This window comes from Capra hircus, chromosome 19 (assembly GCF_001704415.2).
Source record: "Capra hircus breed San Clemente chromosome 19, ASM170441v1, whole genome shotgun sequence".
Classification (NCBI taxonomy): Eukaryota; Metazoa; Chordata; class Mammalia; order Artiodactyla; family Bovidae; genus Capra; species Capra hircus.
The window spans coordinates 23,020,138-23,040,161 of record NC_030826.1 but is presented as its reverse complement, the minus strand read 5'-3'; the positions used below and the strand labels follow the sequence as shown (position 1 = coordinate 23,040,161).

The following is a 20,024-nucleotide window of genomic DNA, read 5'->3' as shown; positions in this document are numbered from 1 at the left end:
TGATTTTCATTGTTGAGAGAGGATAAGGAGAACACAGAGGAGAATTGCATCAAAGATAAGACATTTGAAAGTGTTTGCCATGACTTTTGAACCAGATATTTTGAGTCTGGGAACCAGCACCCGAAGGATATGACTGACAGAAAACTAGATGGAAGCATGCCTTCCTCCAGTCACAGTGAAACTGAGTCTGTCACCAAAGGTGCTGTGGTCGTCAGCCTCGATGTTGAACACTCTGGCTGTTGGGGGAACAGTGACGTCACAGCCTGTCTGCTCCTGGAGATGTTGGGTCCAGCTAGGATGTGGGATCCCCCACGCTCTGTGTTGCACGTTTATAGCCTTGTCTTTGGTGTCCAGGTAAATGCCAGGCTACGTCAGCTTGTGTTGTCATCTGTGTGTAACCCATTTTTATTTCAGCCGTTTTCTTCCCGTCTACTGCTGGCTGCCAGTGAGGTATAGAGGTGCCTCTGCTGATAAAGAACAGATACAGAAGTTCACATCCAAACCTGAATAACCATTTTTAACTTGAAACACTTTTCCTAGGAGTCGATGGACCAGAATCCTTTCCTTATTTGGTGCCTTGCTCAAATCCGAAGCTCACGTGAGGTTGTCAGAGCTCCCTGTCATGCTGGCTATTTGCTTTTTTGGTGCCCATGGCAGAATGGTTTGTGAAACCTTTGTGACCACATCTTTCTTAAACTGAACCCTCGGTCTCCTCTGGGTTCTTAGACTAGTTCTTACTCCTCCCTTTCCTGAGAGATTCAGGGGTTTTCCTGTATTGTGGTAGGTGGTAGGCGGGGTGGGGGTGGTGGAGGGGGTATGTTTTCAGACATTTTTTTCCAGACTTTGCACAGTCCCTTGGTGATAGTCTGTAAATGCACTTGTCTTCTTTGACTCTTGAAGAACTACTTCCTTATTAAACAGGCAGATTGGGGATTTGTCTAGAAAAATGTTAGGGTTTTTATCTTACTAGTTTTATTACTGCTATTTTACTGACATGGAGAATAAGCTTTTATTCGCTTTTCTCACTTTTCTTTTTTCTCCCTTCTGGCCGGCATTATCCTCGGGTGCAGTTGTTAAGTGCTTCCACCAACGTGCATGACATGATCTGGACTGGAAGTGTCTCCTTCCCTTCATGTGCAAGACTTCTGTCTTGGTTTGGACCACTGGTCTCTCAGTGAATGATACCCGAGCCATTGGTGGGTTTTTGTTTGGGGTTGCCTTAGCTTTTGGCCTTTAGAAACATCTTTAGTGTCATTCTTGGTTCTGCCAAAAGGTTGCTTTTTTTTTTTTCTTTTTTAAGGTGAAAGATGAAGAGCTCAGAGTCTGGAAGCAGACTTGGGCTGGTCACTTAACCTCTCTGTGCTCAGTTTTCTCATCTGTAACATAGAAATAATAGTAGTACTCACTTCACAGGATTGTTGAGAGGTGAAATGGGCCGATAGTCCTAAAAGGTGCTTAGAAATGTGCCTTACACAGAGGAGGTGCTGGGGGAGCTTTGACTGTCACTAGGGCAGCTGAGCATAACACTTGCTTTGTTTGGCTAGGAAAACTTGAGCGCTCTGTGTCTGAATTGTGTCTGAGTAGCTTGAGGGTACTTTTAACTCCTAAAGCACAGAGCAAGCTCTGTAAATTTAACCTGTCCTTAGTTGGGAGCTGCCCGCAAGCTTCTGAAAGGTGCAGTCGAATAGTTAAATCAGCTATTAGGCCACACTTCAGGCTGTGTGGATTATATATTTGGGCAGAAGAGTAGAGTGGTTCCTCCAGTCCTTTGCTCCTTTGGCTGAGCCTCACTCGTGACTCGGGACATGTATCTCTTCCTCCTACCATGGGGTGCACCAGAAATTGTGAAAGTGGGGAGTATTGTAATCTTAGAGAAAACTCACATCCATCCATCTCTTCAGCCCGCTGTCCATCACTGTTGATCATTTCTTGTCCTGGGATATAGAAACGAATCATTCACTAAAGGGCATCAGCCTAGAGCAGAGCTGACCACTGTGGTAGCCACTAGCCATATGTGGTTACTTAATTGAAATGAAATAAAACTAAAAATTCAGTTCCTCAGTCACAGGAGCCACCTTTCACTCATTTCCTACCTGTGGCCAGTGGCTACTGTATTGGTCAGTGAAGATAAGGAATATTTCCATCACCATGGAGAAATGCTATGGGCAGAGCTGGTCTAAAGACAGGCATGTGTATGTGATTAAGATGTACCGTGAGACCCAGAATCACAGAGGCATGTGAAACAGTCTCTGCGTCTAGAGGATAAGGTGTCAAGCACAGCCTGGAGTTGGTTTGGAAAGAGGGGTTTAAGCAAGGAAAGGTAGGGCTTTGTTAGATATATTTAATAGAAAGGAGTATGTGCGAAGGCATTAGAGACTGAGCATAGCAGCAGGGAGAACATGGTGAATTGAGGGCGCCATGAATAATTCTTCATTGCTGAGGGCAGGCTCTGTCAGCAAGAGGGGAGGCAGGAGGAGCAGCCAAAGGCCAAACTGGACAGGCTGTTTGTTCGCCACGTGCTTACAGGTTACTTTGTATGGGCCTGCTGGCCGTGGTGAACAGAGTCCACAAAGCCGTGGTATGTGCATACAAATTGGCAATCAGTGCTGTAAAAGCTGTGTGAACCAGAGCAGTGGCTCTCAAACTTTGCTGCACAGTACAGTCACCTGGGAAGCTTCTAAAAATCCTGATGCCCAGGTTTCACCCCCTCTCCAGTTAAATCATAAAGAATACCTGAAGATAGAAGCCAGGCATTGAATTTTTCAAAGATTCATAGGCAATTCCAGTGAACTGTAAAGGTGGGGAACCGCTGGGCTAGAGGGTCAGGGTGGCCACCATACTCTTTCCATGTGTCCTCAGAGGGACGGTGCTTGACACGTTCAGGAATCAGGAAGCTGCAGGAGTGGAGGATTTAGATTATCACACAGGACTCTCTGTCCGCCATTGTAAGGACTTTGGCTTTTATTTTCACGTTAGCTGTGGTCTCTTGTCCAGTCTCTTGAGCTGGAATATAGCAGATGGAGCAGTTACTCAGAATCAAAACCCTTAATTCCTGATAGTACTGTTTTTCTTTGAATACTTTCGGATTTTGCTAACTATCCTCCAGAAAGGTTACACACGCATATATATGTATTTAAACTTTTAATGTTATCTTGGGGTGTAGCAGATTAACAACGCTATGATAGTTTTAGGTGGACAGCAGCTCAGCCATACATACATGTATCCGTTTTCCCCCCAATTCCCCTCCCGTCCAGGCTGCCACATAGCATTGAGCAGAGTTCCTTGCACTGTGCAGTAGGCCCTTGTTGGTTATCCATTTTAAATGCAGCAGAGTGTACATGTCGATCCCAAACTCCCTGTCTCTTCCCCCCATTCTTACCCCCTGGCAGCCACACGTTTGTTCTCTTAGTGTGTGAGTCTGTCAGAGAGAGAGATTTAAATGCTCATAGTGATGAGTATGTTATTTCCCTCTAGCATTAATATTAGTACTGGACTGTTTTTCTTGAGTTTTTTTTTTTTTTTCCTGTGTGTTACCTGGATAATCTATCTTACCATTATCAAATCTGTATATTTTAATAGATTCTTCAACGGTCATTTACTAAATACATATTAAGTTCAAACACTATGCTAGGCTGTTTAAAAATATTATTGAAAGGAAATAAGAGAATTTCCAGTGTATTTCTAAAGATGAAATCTGTGTTTCACTTAGTTTGAGTAAGACCTCTATATGATTCTAAAGGCTTCTACTTGCTCTGGGCCACTGCTGGTCTCTGTAAATTGAGTTACTAATAGAACTGGAACCATTGGGAGTTAGGGACAAAGGATCATTTGAGCATGGAATGATCATTTTCTTTGTCTTCCTTCTCTTTTCTCTGTTGCCACTGGAGGATTACAGCAGTTTATAAACTGGTCTCCTGGCCTCTGAACACTTTATCTTGCCCCCCCGCCAAAAAAGCTAAAATTTCTAAACAGTAGCCAGAACATCCTCTTAAAAATAGAGCTTTGTTCATGTCACTGCCTTGCTCAAAACCATTCAGTGACTTGATCAATGTCAAACTCTTTAACAAGGACTTCTGCAACTTGGCCCAGCCTATTTCTCCAGCCTCCTCCTTGCAGAATCACTCACCTGGTCAGGCTAGCGTGGCACTCTTGGGAGCATCACTCACACTGTCTTCTTTGCTTATGATGCATAGACATGACTCCTTAATCTACTTTTCCTCTGACATCTCTGATGCTTCTACTGTGGCAGTAGATAGCATCCTATACTTGCCCAATCATGGTGCTTTATAATTGGGTTACCCGCTGAGCAGAGATTCTCTCTGCTTTGTTCATAGTTCATGCACAGTGTCATGTAACTAGACGATGGCAAGTCAGTTTCTGTTGAATGAATGAATGAGTGGGGTGGACACAGGGTGAGAAGGACCTCATTCACCATCATCAACACACTATTGACCCATTCATTTAAAAGATGGTTTGAACTTGTATATGTGCTTTTGGAAAGCTATTTTCTAATTGCCTACCTGATCACCAAGTGGGAGCTTTAGCCCTTCCTCTTCTCTCCCACTTTGTGCAGATGCAGAGTTGTCGCAGTTCCCCAATTTTTTTGGGTGGATGGGCATGAGAGTTCCCAGACTCTTTGAGAGAGATGAGTCAGAAAGAAGACTCATTCAGAAAGTAACTCAGTCAGAGCAACAGTGCTGCCCTTTGGCTGAACTTTCTCTCTTTCCCTGTATACCTTGAGATGCTAAGTTGGTGGTACTTCTGAGCTCTAGGTTGTCAGACCACACAGCACAGGGATTCATAAACCTTAGTCTGGCACTTTCCCTTGATTAGGGTTGTTTTGGGAGAACTCCTGGCCCGCTGGCCCAAGTGAAATACTGATTGGGCTTGGGTGTGTTGTGTTTTCACTGGGCCCCTTAGCCCCATGGTGGCTTCCAAGCTGGAAGCCTTGAGACCCCATTCGTATTTCTCTGGCTTTCGGGGCGTTTGGGTTCAAAAGCTGTGGGAGCAGCAGTCTGTGGCGTTTGGTGTGTTTTGTGCCGTCATCACAGAACAGGATGGTGTTTGCTGAGAAGCCGGCAAGAAAGATTCAGTTTAGTTAGAACTCTGCATCTTTGGGCTTTTAGAATTGGAAGGAGCACTGTGGATTGGCGATTCCCCTGAGCTGGTAGGTGGGAGGGTAGCTGTCAGAACTTCCTGGGGGGTGGTTCTTCTTTTCAAACAGCCCAGGAGCATCATTGCTGTTTCCACTGTGTGTGTGGTAGCCCTCAAGTGTTGTGCAGATCCAAACATTTTTTTGAGACCCCAGTGTTACAGATGAGCCCAGGGATCAGCAAGCTTTTTCTGGAAAGAACCAGATAGCATTTTAGGCTTTGGGACATACTCTCTGCTACAGCCACTCAGCTCTGCCTTCATAGGGGGAAGGCAGCCACAGACAATATGAAACAAGCAAGGTGTCTGTGTTTCAGTAGAGCCCTATTTGTGGACCCCAGCATTTAAACTTTATATGATTTTCATGTGTCATGAAAAATTCTTTCGATTTTTTTCAGTGGTTAAAAAACATACGAACCACTCCTAGCTCATGGACCATACTAAAAAACCCTTCGGCCATAATTTGCTGACCCATGATCTAGCCCAGGGTTTCCCAGTCTATCTGTTTTTCAGAATTACCTGGAGACATTTTCAAAATGCTGACTCTCAGGCCGCTTCTCCCCTCCCTCAGGACTCTGATTCTGAAGGCCTGGGGAATCTGTATTTTTTACAGAAGGCCTTCTTGTGATGTGGGCATGCTCAGGGGTGTGGAATTGCTGATACTCATCTCACCCAGCCTTCTCATTTTATTTATTTATTTTTTTGTCTGCATCACTAAAAACTTTTATTACATTTTATATTGAGTATTATTCCATTCTATGGATAGAGACCACATTTTATTTTCATTTATCTGTTTCATTTATCACATTTATCTGTTCATCAGTGGATATGTTTTTCCATTCTTTGGCTGTTGTGAGTGATGACCTATGAACACCTATGTGCCAGCTTTTGTGTGGACATGTGTGTGTGTTTCTCTTGGGTATATACCAAGGGGTGGGATTGCTGGGTCATATGTTTACCTCCTCCTTCCTTTGCACACACTTGCACTTTGGGACGTGGTCTGCTCCCCACACGTGCTCACATGCCTGCCTGCCCTGCCACGCCATGAGCTTCCTTCACCTTGAGTGCCCTGCTGAAACTAGCACCTGCATGTGTGTGGGTTCCCAATTGCCCAGTCATGTCCAGCTCTTTGTGACCCCATGGACCGCAGGCATTGTCCGAACTGTCCATGGGATTCTCCAGGCAAGAATACTAGAGTGGATTGTCATTTCCTCCTCCACAGCCGTCTCATCTTATTGTTGAAGAAAGAGCCTTAGAAATTTTATGTGACTTGTCAACAGTTATATAGCAAATCAGTGACATAATCAAAATTCGAACCCAGGTCTTGAACCCAGTTCACTGGTCTTTGTTCAAACTGTTCTACACCACTTCCTACCCCCATAAACAAATAAGTCATAAATACAGAATAGTCACAGATGCGTGATTCTTTCTCTTTTCTTTAAACCTAGTGCCAGTCACCCTCCCGAGAGCCAGCCGGTACTCTGAGCTCGGCTGTCCCCCTGCTCGCCGGGTTTTCCGGAGCTGACTGCTGATTTGCCAAACCGTTTAGCCCCATTTCCCTCTGGTCTGCTGGCTCTAAGTAGGGGAGATAATGAAGCAATAGCAAGTAAATTGCTTTCATGTAAGACTTTGTTGAGGCAGCACTAAGCTGCTGTGTGAGAGTGAGAACCGTTGTTTGAAGGGGTCCCTAGTTTTAAGAGGCATGTTTTACACTTGAGTTCACATGGCTCCAGTCCAGCCACTTAAGTAGGACATCGCTACATGGAGCTTGGGCTTAATTAGAGCTAATTGAGCTGTCATCCTGCCCAGAACGGTTCAGGGGAGAAGAAACTGAAGGTGAGGAGTAATTCACCATACCTGCTCCATCTCCGCCTCGGCGGGGCTCTTTGGGATTTGAGGACTGATTTTTGTGGTTTGCTCTGTCTTGTCCCTACAAGGCTTCTGAGTCTTGCCACCTGACTTGCCTTTACATTGTTCTTCATCTATATCCTGGAAAGAGGAATCACGGACGTTCTAATGAACAGTTTTGTTCCTACTGTGTGGTGGTTATACTGCTGACCCATCCATTGGCTTCCCCATTCTACATCCTCCCTTTCTCTGTCTTCTTCTTAGATCTCCCCAGCACAGACTTTTGTGCCCGAGGGACAGCGACAGAAAGGGAAGCACAGTCCTCCTGTCACCTTCATAGTCAGAAGGCCGTGTCCTAGGTTTCGGGGCATAAATGGGGAGCTGGCAAGTTCATATGTTATTTGCTTACCTTTTATTCTTGGACTGCAAGTTCTTTGGCTTTGAGGACCCTGTCTTGTTAGTCAGCTCTTGCTTGTGCCTGGCAGGGGCGCTGGGGTGAAGGTGGGCAGCTTCATCTCTGTGCTCACAATCCTCTTCGCCTTGTAATCTCAGCACTTTACGGAGGTGATGACTGGGCTTTGATGGCAGGCTCTGAGAGTCCTTGACTATTTCTAATAGGTACTGTTGAAACTTGGCCTTCACCCATGTTGTGTCATATCGAAGGGTATAGAGCCCCCTTTTAAAACACAACGAAGTTTTTTTTTTTTAATTTTTAATACTTGGTGTATAAAAGTAGAGGCATTCCAGATGAATAAATTAGAGAGTGTAGTTTGTATTTCCCCAAACCCTTTAAAGATGCATGCTGGCGTTCCTCTTAATATCAAGTTTTCTCCTACTGTCCTTAAAATGATTCACTGTTCAGATATTCAGTTTTCCATACAGCTCTTTCGAAGGAGGACCAGCTCTCTGGAATTGAAATTGGGCATATTTCAGAGTCCTCTCCTCTGGTGATACCTCGCTGCCTCTCAGCAGCTTCTTTCTCCTTCCTTGCTCTGCAGAGCACTCAGGCAGTTCTGAGTGCTGATAACCAGGGCAGGCATAAGACATTAACTCCTCAGAATGCTTTAATTTGTATTATTTCATTTTATCCTTTTAGCTCTGAGTTAGGTGATATCAGTGGTAGAAATTCCATTTTACAGTGTAAGAACAACCCAAGCCATTTTAACTCATAATCCTATAGTTAATGGCTGGGTAGACTTTACTGTGAGTGTCCTACCCACGATTAGTTTCTCTTTGGGTCATTGCTTTTAGATGTTATAGAAGACTCAGGTGTCCACAGTGAGTGGGTTTTGGACTTTGAACCAAAGAGCCAGGCACCCTTTAATAATGCTAACGCCTTCTCTCAGGGCTATACCCAAGAAGCATTTTTGGTTTCTGGTGAACAGTATATAATTGCACAAGGAAGATCTGGAGGGGGATAGCCTCACCATACGAGGAGAAACGGTTCTTTCTCCACCTAGGAGACCATCCGAGTGCCCTGTTAAGAATCGAGACGTTCCAAACGTGAGGCCAGTCCAGGGTGATGTGTTGGAGAGAGAGGAAGCTCAGACTGAGACCTTCCTTCCTGTGGACTTGGTGTCAGTTAAGTTGTCCTAAAGTTCTGCCTCAGCACTTGCTGACTTCGTGTTGATATCTACGATGAGGCTTAGTCCCATTTTAATCAACGTGTAACAAATCTACTTCCTCAGAATAGCATGCTTTACCTCTCTCTAGAATGCATCTACATTTTAGCTCCTTTCCTGCTCAGAATGTTGGTGACAAATAGAGAGAAACTATATTTAGGGTAGCAGGTACTTTCAGACTAAAAATAAAGCAGTGGTTCTCATTAACCAAGGTCAGAGAGAATGTGTGTGTAGTTTGAGTTTGCTAAGATTCCCTTCACTATCACTAGTTGAGAAACAATGCATTGAAATCCGCTTTCTGCTGGATACAGTTAAAATACGCTAATGGCAGGTGTGAACTCAGGTAATTAAGTCAGAGTCATCTGCTGCCCTGAGCGTGAGGTCTTTGGGAAATACGTAGCTAGAATCCCAGTATTGAAAGACCCCATGGTGCACTCATGCTATTGCAGGAGGCGTTGTGGGTCACGCAGTATGTTTCCTGCCTAATCAGTAAGGAAAATTTGAAGATAAAACTGAACTACTCTTTCAGTTCTTCTTCCCTCATCAGCCCTCCATGAATAAGCTCACCAGTTCTCTTCCTGAGACAGACGGTAGTTGAAGGGGAGGAGAACTGTTTTGAAGTCAGAAGACCTGGGTTCAGGTTCTAACTCTGCCATGTACTGGTTTAAGTTGCTTCAGTTTTTGAGCTGTGTTGCGGCTGGGGGATCATAACTGGCTTGAATGAGATGGGTTAATACCGGTTATCTAATGATCTTGTATGTATAAATATAATTGGTTATGGATGAGTTAACCAGTTTATGATTGACAGCTGGAAAAAGGGACAGTTGAGTTAAAACAGGAATAGAGAGAGAAATATGTATTTTTATCTTTTTGTTTTGAAATAATTTTATACCCATGGAAAAGCTTTAAGAATAATACAAAGAACTCCTGTATATGCTTCACCTGGTTTCCCCAGTTATTAACATTTTACCACTTGCTCATTGGGAGAGGATGCTTGGCTGACAGTTGAGTGTTTACAGCATGCTGAGCATGGGAGGTACTGTTATCTCCGTTGTGTAGAAGGGAAATCTTTGGGAGGTTCCACTTGTTGTATCTCAATCGTGTAAAAGGGGAAACTTAGGGAGGTTGCATCTGTTGCCTGAGACCCCGTAGCAGGTAAGTGGCAGAGGTTTGAGGGGTGAGTTTCCACTACCTTCCTTTGCATTCTAGCCCAGGCCTTGGCCACTAATCATGGCAGAGCCAGTGACCATTCGTTTTGCAGCGAGTCCTCATCTTTCCCTTCTGTTCATGGAACCCAGTGTCCCCCCAGTCCTGACTCGCCTCTCTATAGAGACAGGTTACCTTCCGTAAAGTATCCTTTTTAATTCCAGAATTCAGTGTTTGATCTGGTGTTGCTGATTAAATGTAATTCGTTTAAGCAAAAATAAAGGCTGAAAGACTGAAGATTACGTGCAGTTTGTGGTTGAAGTCGCTGGTGAGGTGAGAATGCCCTCCTTTCCTCACATTCAGTTTCCGTGTGAAATTGGTGGCACTGCCACAATTTGATTGGTTTTCTCTTTTGCAAGAGTATGAGCCTTTTGGGCAGAGCATCCAGGATGCTGGACCGTTCCTTGTCCTAAGCACCCACTCTTGAGGGATTCTTGATCCTTCTTCTTGTCTGGCTACAAGGCCCTGAGCACATTTCTTCCAGGAGACCAGGGAGGATGATAGGGTTTGATTTTGAGATTACTCCTGTCTTTGAAGTTTTTTTCCCTCCCTTGTTTTGCTCAGAAGAGTCTCTCTCCTAGTTTTTGATAGAAGTAGATTTTCTAGAACCTTGAATTGAGGTTGCAAATTTGGTGACTTATGGATGTGAGCCAGATATGGCTGGCAAATGTATGTTTTTGGCTTGCCTAATATTTAAATTTTTGTTGTTGTTGTTAGTAGCTAACATTTAAAAGCCAGAGGATTTCACATGAAAAACCAGCACTCAGTTTTTACTTAAAAGAAGAAAAAAGAGAAAGATTTTAACTTTGGTTTTAAAAGCCAGAGAAGTACAATTTGGTGAGCTAGTTAGTGGTGGCTTTCCTTACCCTTGGTTTCCAAAGAAGAATTTTGCTTTTGGGATAGGTAGAAAAACAGCTCGTAAGTAAGAGCATGGACTTATGCAGGATCATCGTTATTCCTGTCTTGCCCTTGTCGCTGTTTCATTTTCATTGTATGAGGCCAGAGTGACTTGTAGATGGCAGAGGGCGAGAGGCATCTCTCTTTCTGTGCAGCTTGGCTGGTACTGAGCTTCGCCCCCTGCACTCAGGCACTGCTGCCAGCAGGGGGTGCTGTCTCCTCACTGAGCCTGCTGTCCTCTTGGCTCAGCTGAGTAGCAGCTGTTGGGCATGGGCTCTGGGTCTGTGTGAGAGTTTGGGCATGTTCATTTGGTTCCCATCCCTAGTGCCCACCCCTTAGACCCTGGCCAGGTTATTGTGTCACTAGGGACTCTGTTCAGTAACAGGAAACTGGGGAAAGTTTAATTGTTTTCTCCTCTCTCTTTTTCCCATGCAGCTGAACAAAAGGTTCATCCTCAGTTTTCTCCATGCCCATGGGAAGCTGTTTACCCGGATTGGGTAAGTGTGCAGGATGTTTATTTTATTTTCCTACATTACAAGTCATTTTGGAATTTAATATTGTTAGCAACTAGACTGTGTTTGTAACTGAGGGCACAGGGTGTGAATTCTTAGGGGCCTCCACCTTCCCTCCCCTTCCCTCCACTCACTCTCCTCTTGTGCTCATGAAGTTTGGGAAATGTTACTCTCCCCCCCTCTGACTCCCCTTTCCCTACCTTTATTAAAACCCCCTTTTAACTACAGTCTTTTCCCACCCCCCACTCCTTATCCCTCTGGGTTTCTCTTTCCTCTGCCTTCCGGCTCAGCCCCTAGTGAGCTCCTCAAGGAAGTCATGCTCAGTCCCAGGGTGCAGCTGCCAGGGGTCCTCCTTGGGGGAAAATACTATCTACTCACTTCCCCTTAAGGAGAAGGGAAAAAGAGTGGACAGTGATTTTTTTTTTTCCTCTGACAGTTTCTCCCCCTTCGAACCATACCCCTTCCTCCTGGGCTCAGTTTCTGGCGCCATGCTGCTGAGCTCAGTCAATGCTGAGACTTGGCTGTGGTTTCACTGGCCACCATGGATTTCCAGATAAATCTCAGGGAAGGTGGTGTGTGGGAGACCCTGTCACTTAGCGCTTTAAGTCTCTGGGAAGAGGCCACGTTTCGAGTGTTCTTTCAGTGGGTCAGAGTTTCTCCTGACTGTGAAGCCGGCGCCCCTGTGCTGAGTGCTTCGTCACTCCAGGAGAGGAACAGGTGGCGGTGCCCGCAGGTCTTCTCTGCATTTTAATGCATTCTGAGCTGGAGGTTTTCTGGAGAACTACCCTTTGAGGTGCTTGTTTTAGACTCCGGTTGCCCCAGTTGTTGTGTTTCCCTTTCGCTTTCTGTCATAACCTTGTAAGTTTATCTCTTAACGCTCTAGAAGGTTTCCTTAGTGAGAGAAGCTGAAAGGCTTCGTCCTGTTCGGAGGGACACTGTTGAACGTGTTGGTGAACTAGAAACTGTGCCTTTTACATACTCACGTATCATCAACCTGGGCAAGAGTGACGAGGATGGCCGTAGTCTTGAAATGACTTGGAAAACTTGGAGCGGTGCCAGTAGAGGCCTGTCTGCTAGCAGAAATACGCGTAAAGTAATCCACTCAGCGGAGGAAGCTAGGCACCTCAGTGGCAGCACCCCCTCCACCCTGCCCCCACGTCAGCTCTACTCTGGTGGGAGTTTTTGCTCAACACTGTTGTAACCCTAGTGCCTGGCATGTAGTTGGTGCTCAGTAAATAGTTATTGTAGGAATAAGTGAATCATTACAAGAAATGGGTAGATTGCAAAAGACTGGAGAGAAGGAATCCTGAATTCTGTTGGGTCATCATAGACCCAGGCCAGTCACTAGTGAATAATGTGAAGCTGCAGTTTCAGGGTGGGTAAGATGATATTATTTCATACAATAGCACATCATAACGGAAAAAAACTATTGTACTACACTTGAAATAGGTGCTGTGATTCTTCATCTCTTTATTCTTGAAAAATTCTCATTAAAAAAAAAATCTTTCCTCTACTACCTTTGTTGTCAGTATCTTCTCTCCATTTTTCCTTTTGCTCTGTTTGCCCTTTGAATGTTTATGCACCATGTTTGCTCTAAGGCAGGATTTCTCAACCTCTGTACTACTAATATTTTGAACCTTATAATTCTTAATTGTAGGGGCTGTCCTGTGTTTAGCAGCATCCCAAGCTTCTACCCACTACAGGCCAGTAGCATCCTTTCCGCTCAACCCCAGGTGTGACGATTAAAATGTCTCCAGACATTGCCAAATGTTCCCTGTGGTGCAGAATTGCTCCTGATTGAGAACCACCGCCGTAGGCATTTCTCAGCTCTGTTAGAAACTTCTGGGACTAAAAAAGTTAAAAATCTTGGTCTAGAATATAGGAATGTTTAGGATATATATATATATATATATATATATATATATATATATAAAATATACATATTATGTATGTATATAAAATCAGATTATGCATTAGTTAAAACCCTATTTTTCTCCCTTTTAAATTTCTCATGTTTAGATATATTTTGGAGGAAGTTTGGAAAAGAGTCTCAATAATGATAAAAAAGCTAGAAATGATTTCTGAGAAGATAAATGGATCTTTAAAAAATAAGATAACCAAAGGTTTACTTAGAGGCAGCTGTTGGGGGTACCCTAACTGTGTTTAACTGTTAGAGTCATAAGCAAATAGTTTTGATTTCTGTGGGATGACAGCAAGAGAAAAATAGGCTTATGTTGCAGCTGGAGAGGTTTGGGTTATATGTAAGAGAATTTCACAGAGGGAAGGTGTTCAGGAGTTTTCTTCTCTGTTGAAAAATGAGCAGATTATCTCATTTGTCAGAGGTGGTTTCCTGTGGTCCAGATTATTTTTCAAGATCTCTTCCATTCCTGCATATAACCAACTCTGTTGGCAAAAAGATAAGGCCAGTCTGGTTCCACCTTCATGAACACTGAGTTGCAGTAGTGTTCACATGAGAAAATGCATGTAAATTCTAGGCACTTCAGCCCCTCAGTGAGTATTCCTCTTGTGCTCTCTTGGAGGTGAAAAGAGAATTGAGCACCATATTTATTCTGGAAGGCAGAGAAACAGCAATAATTTTTCTATTGGAAAGAAAAAAAGCCCCAAACTATAGAAGTCTGTAAGACCAGAAAAGCAATGAGCCCAAGCCACACACAGCAACATGGACTGCTGCCTAATTACCAAGAAGATGTGAAATGTGGGAGGCGTTGAAAACGAATTAAGAGTGAGGAGATTGTAATGGGGAGCAGCTGAAGACACAGCCACCGTCCCGCCTGCCTGCTGAGAAAAGCCCCGGCAGCGTGGCCCTCCCAGCCTTCGTCTTCTCTGGGCCTGTGCTCCCTGCTGCATCCGTGTGTAGTTGAGGGCCTACTGTGTGCCACGCCAGTCTCCTTTCTCTCAGGAGCCGGCAAAAAAAGAAATTCCAAGTGTTTGATGGAATCAGGTGCCAAAAAGAGTTTGTTTTTCTCTTCTGACTAGTTCTAAGACCTCGAGAGGGAACGAGTCAGAGTGTCTGTGGGCTCTGGTTTCCTTATCAGTAGTTTAAACAGATGCACTCCAAGGTCTGTTACAGTCCTTATGTCCTATAGCCCTGTGATTTTTGTTTCTCGTGGCTACCCTGTCACACGGCCGAGTTGTTTGGTTTGATTTTGCTATTGGTTTGCTCCTATCTTGTACAGTTTTTAAAAATCAAGATGGTAAGAAAAATTAGGGAGCCTGATTCTTTTCCACAGAGAATATCGTCAGGCCAGCTGTGTTCCCCAGTATCTGAGAGATTGGGTCCTGCCCCGTTAGTCACTGTCTGAGTCACTCCCGGGTCTGGTCCCAGCACTGTCTGAGAGTTTGGTTTCTTGAAACTGCCATTCACAGGAGACGAGGTGTCTCTCGAGATCCCTTCAGAAAGCGATCACTTCAGCCAGTGAAATGCACATCCTACAAGTGATCATACAGTTTTAAAAGACAGGGCCAGAGTCCTCCCGGGCTCAGGGAACGGAACCAGGCGGGAGTGCTGTGTGACTCCTGGCGGACACTGGGTCTCCCAGGGAGAAGCACAGCGGACCCGCACTTGGACTCCTCCGAGGGGGTCAGGAAGCCGGCCATCTGTAGGCTTCTGACTTGTGACGAAGAGAATACTTTAGCTTCCCATTGTAGCCTAGGTTGAAGTTGCCACTTTAGTTTTTTACGTGCTTGCCGAGTCATGCTCTTTGCACACTTTCAAGATCTCTTGGAATTCAAAGACTCATGTGTTTATTTTGGACTTCGAATTGTTAAAAATATTATGTTTGTGTCTTGATTTACTTTTTAAAACTAGAAATGTATTATATACAAAAGCCAGAAGTATCCATCGTAGGGGAAATCTTTTTACTGTATACAGTGCTCGTTGTAAAATATTTAGAAAACCCAGCAAAAAGAAGAAATAAAAAATTATTCCTGTTCTCACTGTCCAGAGATAACTATCCACCGTTAACACTTGATATATATTTTTATCTTTCTTCCATATATCACACACGTACATTCTCTTATTTATTTTTTATAAATATCTATAAAAGGGATCACATTAAACTACTTTAAAACTGTCTTCAGTTAATATATATTAAACTTTAAAAAAATCTAATACAGCTTCTAAAAAATAGAATTCAGTTGTATGGATATGCCATCTTAATAATCTGTTGTTGTTGGATGTTTTAGGCTGCTTCCAGTTTTTCGCTGTTATAAATTGCCATCTTTTTATGCTTTCTCGCCTCTTTCTCTATTGCTGCTACTGCTGCTGCTTCTTGTGTAAAACTTTTACAATTATTACTTAAGTAATATATAAAAATCTCCTTGTAAAAGTATAGTATGCTTTTCTAAAATTTCTTTCAACTCTTTCCCAACCTCTGTGCCCTCCAAAGAGATAATGCTAGACATCAGGTTATGTATTCTTTAGACCTTTTTATTGCATTTGCATAATTACTTATGTAGCCATAAAAATCATCATTTTATTTTGTGGGTTTTTTCCCCTAAACAAATTGTATTCTGTCATTATCCCAGTTTTAGTATAATTTTCATTCTGCAATATGGGGTGGAGCAAAGAGAAAGAAAGAAAACTACTTACAGGTAATTGGAGACCAAAACCAGAGAGCATTTTGGTTATGAAATTGGGCACGAGAAACGCCGTTATTGAGCTCTGAGGAAGAATCTTTTATCTGCATGTCCTTCAGTTGTTGCCTCACAAAGCTGATGTTGTCTGAGAACTCCATCTTCCCTTGTATCTCAGAATTTGAGTTACTCTAACTCATACCCTTATGCATTTGATTTCCTTTTCTTTTGTTTTAATCATTGTGAACTAGTTGAAAGGTGAACAGCAATTTTTTTTTTTTTTTAACATAAAAAAGACGATGTGGACATTTGGCCTGGCGCTCGTTTGAGGCTTCAGTCTGACCTAGGGAGTGATAATGGCTGTGTTTCAATTCCCATCCCGGGAAAGAGTCTTCCTCAGACACAGCCTCGAAGCAGGACCGTCCCACGTGACACTTCTGTCACGTCGTTCTGTGCTGGCTCTCCACCGCCTTTCAACACGGAGACACATGGCTCCAAATCTCGCCCAGTGTGGCTGCTTTTCAAGCAGAGTGAACTCTGCGGTTCTCGTAATGAGCATTGCTAGCCCCCCTCCCCACCTCCGACCAGAAAGAGTGCTGCATAGTGTCAGGGTTTAAAATGAAACCTTTGTTACAGCCCAGGGGGAAAAATGGATCCAATCCAGCCCCAGACATATCACTCTCTGCCATTCCAAACCGACCAAGAGTTTCAGTGGTTCTGAAACTTTTTAGAGGTGGGAGAAAATCAGTGTGTTTTGGTTGTTTTGTTGTTGTTGGGTGGTGGTGGCAGGAGTGTGGGGTGAGGTGGCACTTGAAATGGCATGTGGGGGCAAGAAAGCAAATGCCTGGCATGTTTTGTGCCAATGAAAACGAGGACAGCTCAGCAGAGAAGGGCACTGGAACATAAACTGTAATTGACCCGTAACTGTGGCATGACTTCTGGGTCCTGGGGGGTCAGTTGCAGGAGTTGCCTCCAAGGGCGAGGAATGAAGCTTGCCAGGCTTTCAGAAGGCTGTGGCATTTTCTTCCCTGGGGAGGGTGCTTACTACACACCGGAGAAAGGGTCGAGGTTCAGGTGAAAGCAGAAGCACCTTTCCCTAGGACTCAAGACTGTGCTGTGTCGTTCGAGGAGGATTCCCTTCCCTGTGGCTTTCCAGAAGCTATTTATTAATCCAAGCTGGAGCTCTTCCTCACCCTTCTCTCCCCCCACCCCAATACACACGCAGTGTACCACAAGCAGTTTGTTTGCTTGTGAGGGGGTGTGAGGATGGATGAAAGATGCTCTGGTGACCGTGAATTGTTCAGCATGGCCCTCAGGCCCCTGTGCCTGGTTTTTTTCTCCCGAGCACTGAGTTTTGACTTTGCTCTTTATTTCTGAGGACTTCAGCTGTGGTTTATTCCCGTTGCCAGAGGAGCTCCAGGCGTGCACCACCGTTCTGTGGCCGCGTTTGGCAAGCAGCGGTTTGAATGACCTCTCCTTAGGAGCGCCGGGTCACTGGCTAGATTTCTGCCTCCCTACATTACAGGCTCTTCCTGTATTGGGAGTGGCAGTTGGCCAGGGCATTATATTTCCACTGGCCTGAAAACATACAGACCCTGATGAGCAGAGCCTTTGTGAGAGGGAGGAGGACAGCAACCCAGGAAAGGCCGAAACAGACCATCGGGGCCCCCGGTCGAGGGATTCTCCAGGGGATGTTTGGGGTCCTTGCATGGAATGATTCGTGTGCTGGCCCCTAAGTTGACAGCAGCTGAACTGCGTCTGAGAGCCCCTCTGGAGAGAAGCTTTGAGTGAAGAATCTTTAGATTCACAAACCTCTTCCTAGAATATGGTTTTCATACTGGAGAGTTTGGGGACTATGCTGGCCTGAGAGCTTAAAGGAAATTTGTTCACTCTTTAGAAAAACTGATGGTTTCAGAGAGAAACTTTGATTTCAGCTTGAATCCACTTATTGCCAGAGGTTAGGAAATAGCATACCAAAGCGTAATAACTCATGGTGATTTATCCAAAAAATTGAGTTGTTTCCATCTCTAAACCCTGAACACATCTTTCTCTTAAATTTGTTCACAACCTTAGGGTACCCGGAAGGTTTGTGAAGGCAAAGAAACATCCTAGGTGTCAGCTGTCTGCTTTTCTGAGAAAGAGAGAGAGAGAGGGAGGGAAGGAATGAATGAATGAGTGCGTGTGTGTGTGTGTGCGTGCGTGCGTGCACACGCTGAGTGCTCTCGGGGATGTGCCTCACTGACGGGCTGCCTGTGCTTGTAGGATGGAGACGTTCCCTGCAGTGGCTGAGAAGGTCCTCAAGGAGTTCCAGGTGTTGCTGCAGCACAGCCCCTCTCCTATTGGAAGTACCCGCATGCTACAGCTTATGACCATCAACATGTTTGCTGTACACAACTCCCAGTTGAAAGGTAAGGAACATCCAGTTTCTTAATCTAGACAGATAAAGATTAATCTGTCTTCTTTCCTGTGCTGCCATACCACTACACAGTCTCACACACACACACACACACATACACACTCACACACACATACCCCCACCCACCCACCCCGCCTTTCAGATCTTTCATGTACTCTCCGAAATCCGTATGACTCTCTAGTGCTTGGGTGGGATGGTTGGAGGGAATCATGGGTATAGAGCTTAATTTGCAAACCCAGAGACGCTGCTGCACATCTGGCTGTGCTGAAGGCAGCAGCAAGGCCTCTTGGAGGCTGCAGACCCAAAGCCTGTCCCAGGGGGGAGGCATGGCTGAAATGTTTCATTGCAGAGACCATACGCTTGGCAGGGATGGGGAATAGCTGTTTCTGGACTAATGTACCCTGTTTGTTCAATATGGAAAAGTCTAGTTCCCTATGGGATATCCCTTGTGGGAGTCTGCCAGGGAGTAAGAACAGAGAATTGATGAGCTTTGGTGACTCAAATCTGGAAGCAAAAAACTCACCAGCCTCAGAGTTTGGCAGATGTAGTGGTATGCATTCTGAGATGCTTTTCTGAACACTGGATGTTTTTTTCTTTTTTTGACATGAGGTGGGAGGTGGGGAAGGAGAAATGGGAGAGGGGCTAATTGGCAGGATTTGTAAATGTTCTGGTGACCAGGTCACAGTGGAAGGATGTTAACCGGATTCCTTCCCCTCCCTCCACCCCACTGAGGTAAGGATGATGTGGTTTGACTTGATGGAAATCTGTAGCCTGGAGGTGACATTATTTTGTGTGTTTGTTTGCAAAGGAGACTTGGTCCATGCTGCCAAAAAATCATTTCAGAGCCTCAACAGAGAGTGTCTGGTCTCAGGGTTAGAAGGTTGTCACCTGCAGTCCCAAGAAGTGGGGATTGCCCTCCAGAGAGACTCTGCTGCAAAGCAGACCCAGTGTTTCTGGACAGAGTCTCACTGGTTCTTTCAGGGCACCTTTTCTTAGTGGTCTCTGTCACTCTGAAGTTGGTTTATTTCCCTTTCCCATTTGTATTTAGGGTTGTGCTTCAGCCTGCTCCGGTCAGGTGGGGGGGTGTTCTCCCTGGTGAGCAGGCAGCTGCACTTTCCCCTGAAACTTGGCTTCTCCTGGGACTCCGCCAGGCCCTCTGCTGGTTTGCCTGGGTTTTCCATCACATTTGAAGCCTGGAGGGTGTTCTCTCACGCTGCCTGCCACAGCATTTACAGTTCCTTGTAGAAGGTGAAATGCACAGGTTTAGGTGCCATTTTGAACTTCTCTGAATATGTCCGGGAATACCAGTGAGAAAGCACGCAGTCCTGAGGGGCAATGGTGGTTTCCAGGAAGGAGGAAATACGGTCTGTAAAGGGTGGTGAGGCGGTCAGTCCGGAGGGGAGGGAACTCGATCCCTTCCTCATCGCTTGAGGGTCTCGAGGGTCAGGCCACCAGGTGGGGAGCTCGCAGGCTTGGGGGAATGGCGCATCCCGAGTCGGTTTCCTGTTCACTTCCCTGCCTCCCTCTGGCAGCGTCACAGTCAGTGAGCCGCCTGTCACAGAGTGCAGCCTCTGCCAAGGTAGTTTCCCCATCGGGGGACCTGGAGGTGTGAATGTAAAGGCCCCACAGCTCTAGTCTGTGGAGCCTCTGTTGTCAGCAACTTCTGCTCCACGAGAAGGAAGATGTTGGCCTTTTCATAGGCCACCAATGAGTCCTTTCCTTGGAGCTGTTATAAAGTTAAAAGTTGAGAAAATGTGGGTGAAAGAAAGGTGAGAC

The 20,024-nt window shown here is 45.0% G+C and overlaps 1 protein-coding gene across 2 annotated transcripts in view; it reads left to right on the top strand.

Annotated features, from left to right (window-relative positions):
- Positions 1 to 20,024, top strand: part of SMG6 (SMG6, nonsense mediated mRNA decay factor) — a 200,781-nt gene that overhangs the window by 37,018 nt on the left and 143,739 nt on the right. For both annotated transcript variants that reach the window (XM_018064405.1, XM_018064406.1), the window contains exons 9-10: positions 11,160 to 11,221; positions 18,095 to 18,240. In XM_018064405.1, the coding sequence (XP_017919894.1) occupies positions 11,160 to 11,221; positions 18,095 to 18,240 (208 nt within the window). The remainder of the gene's footprint in view (positions 1 to 11,159; positions 11,222 to 18,094; positions 18,241 to 20,024) is intronic.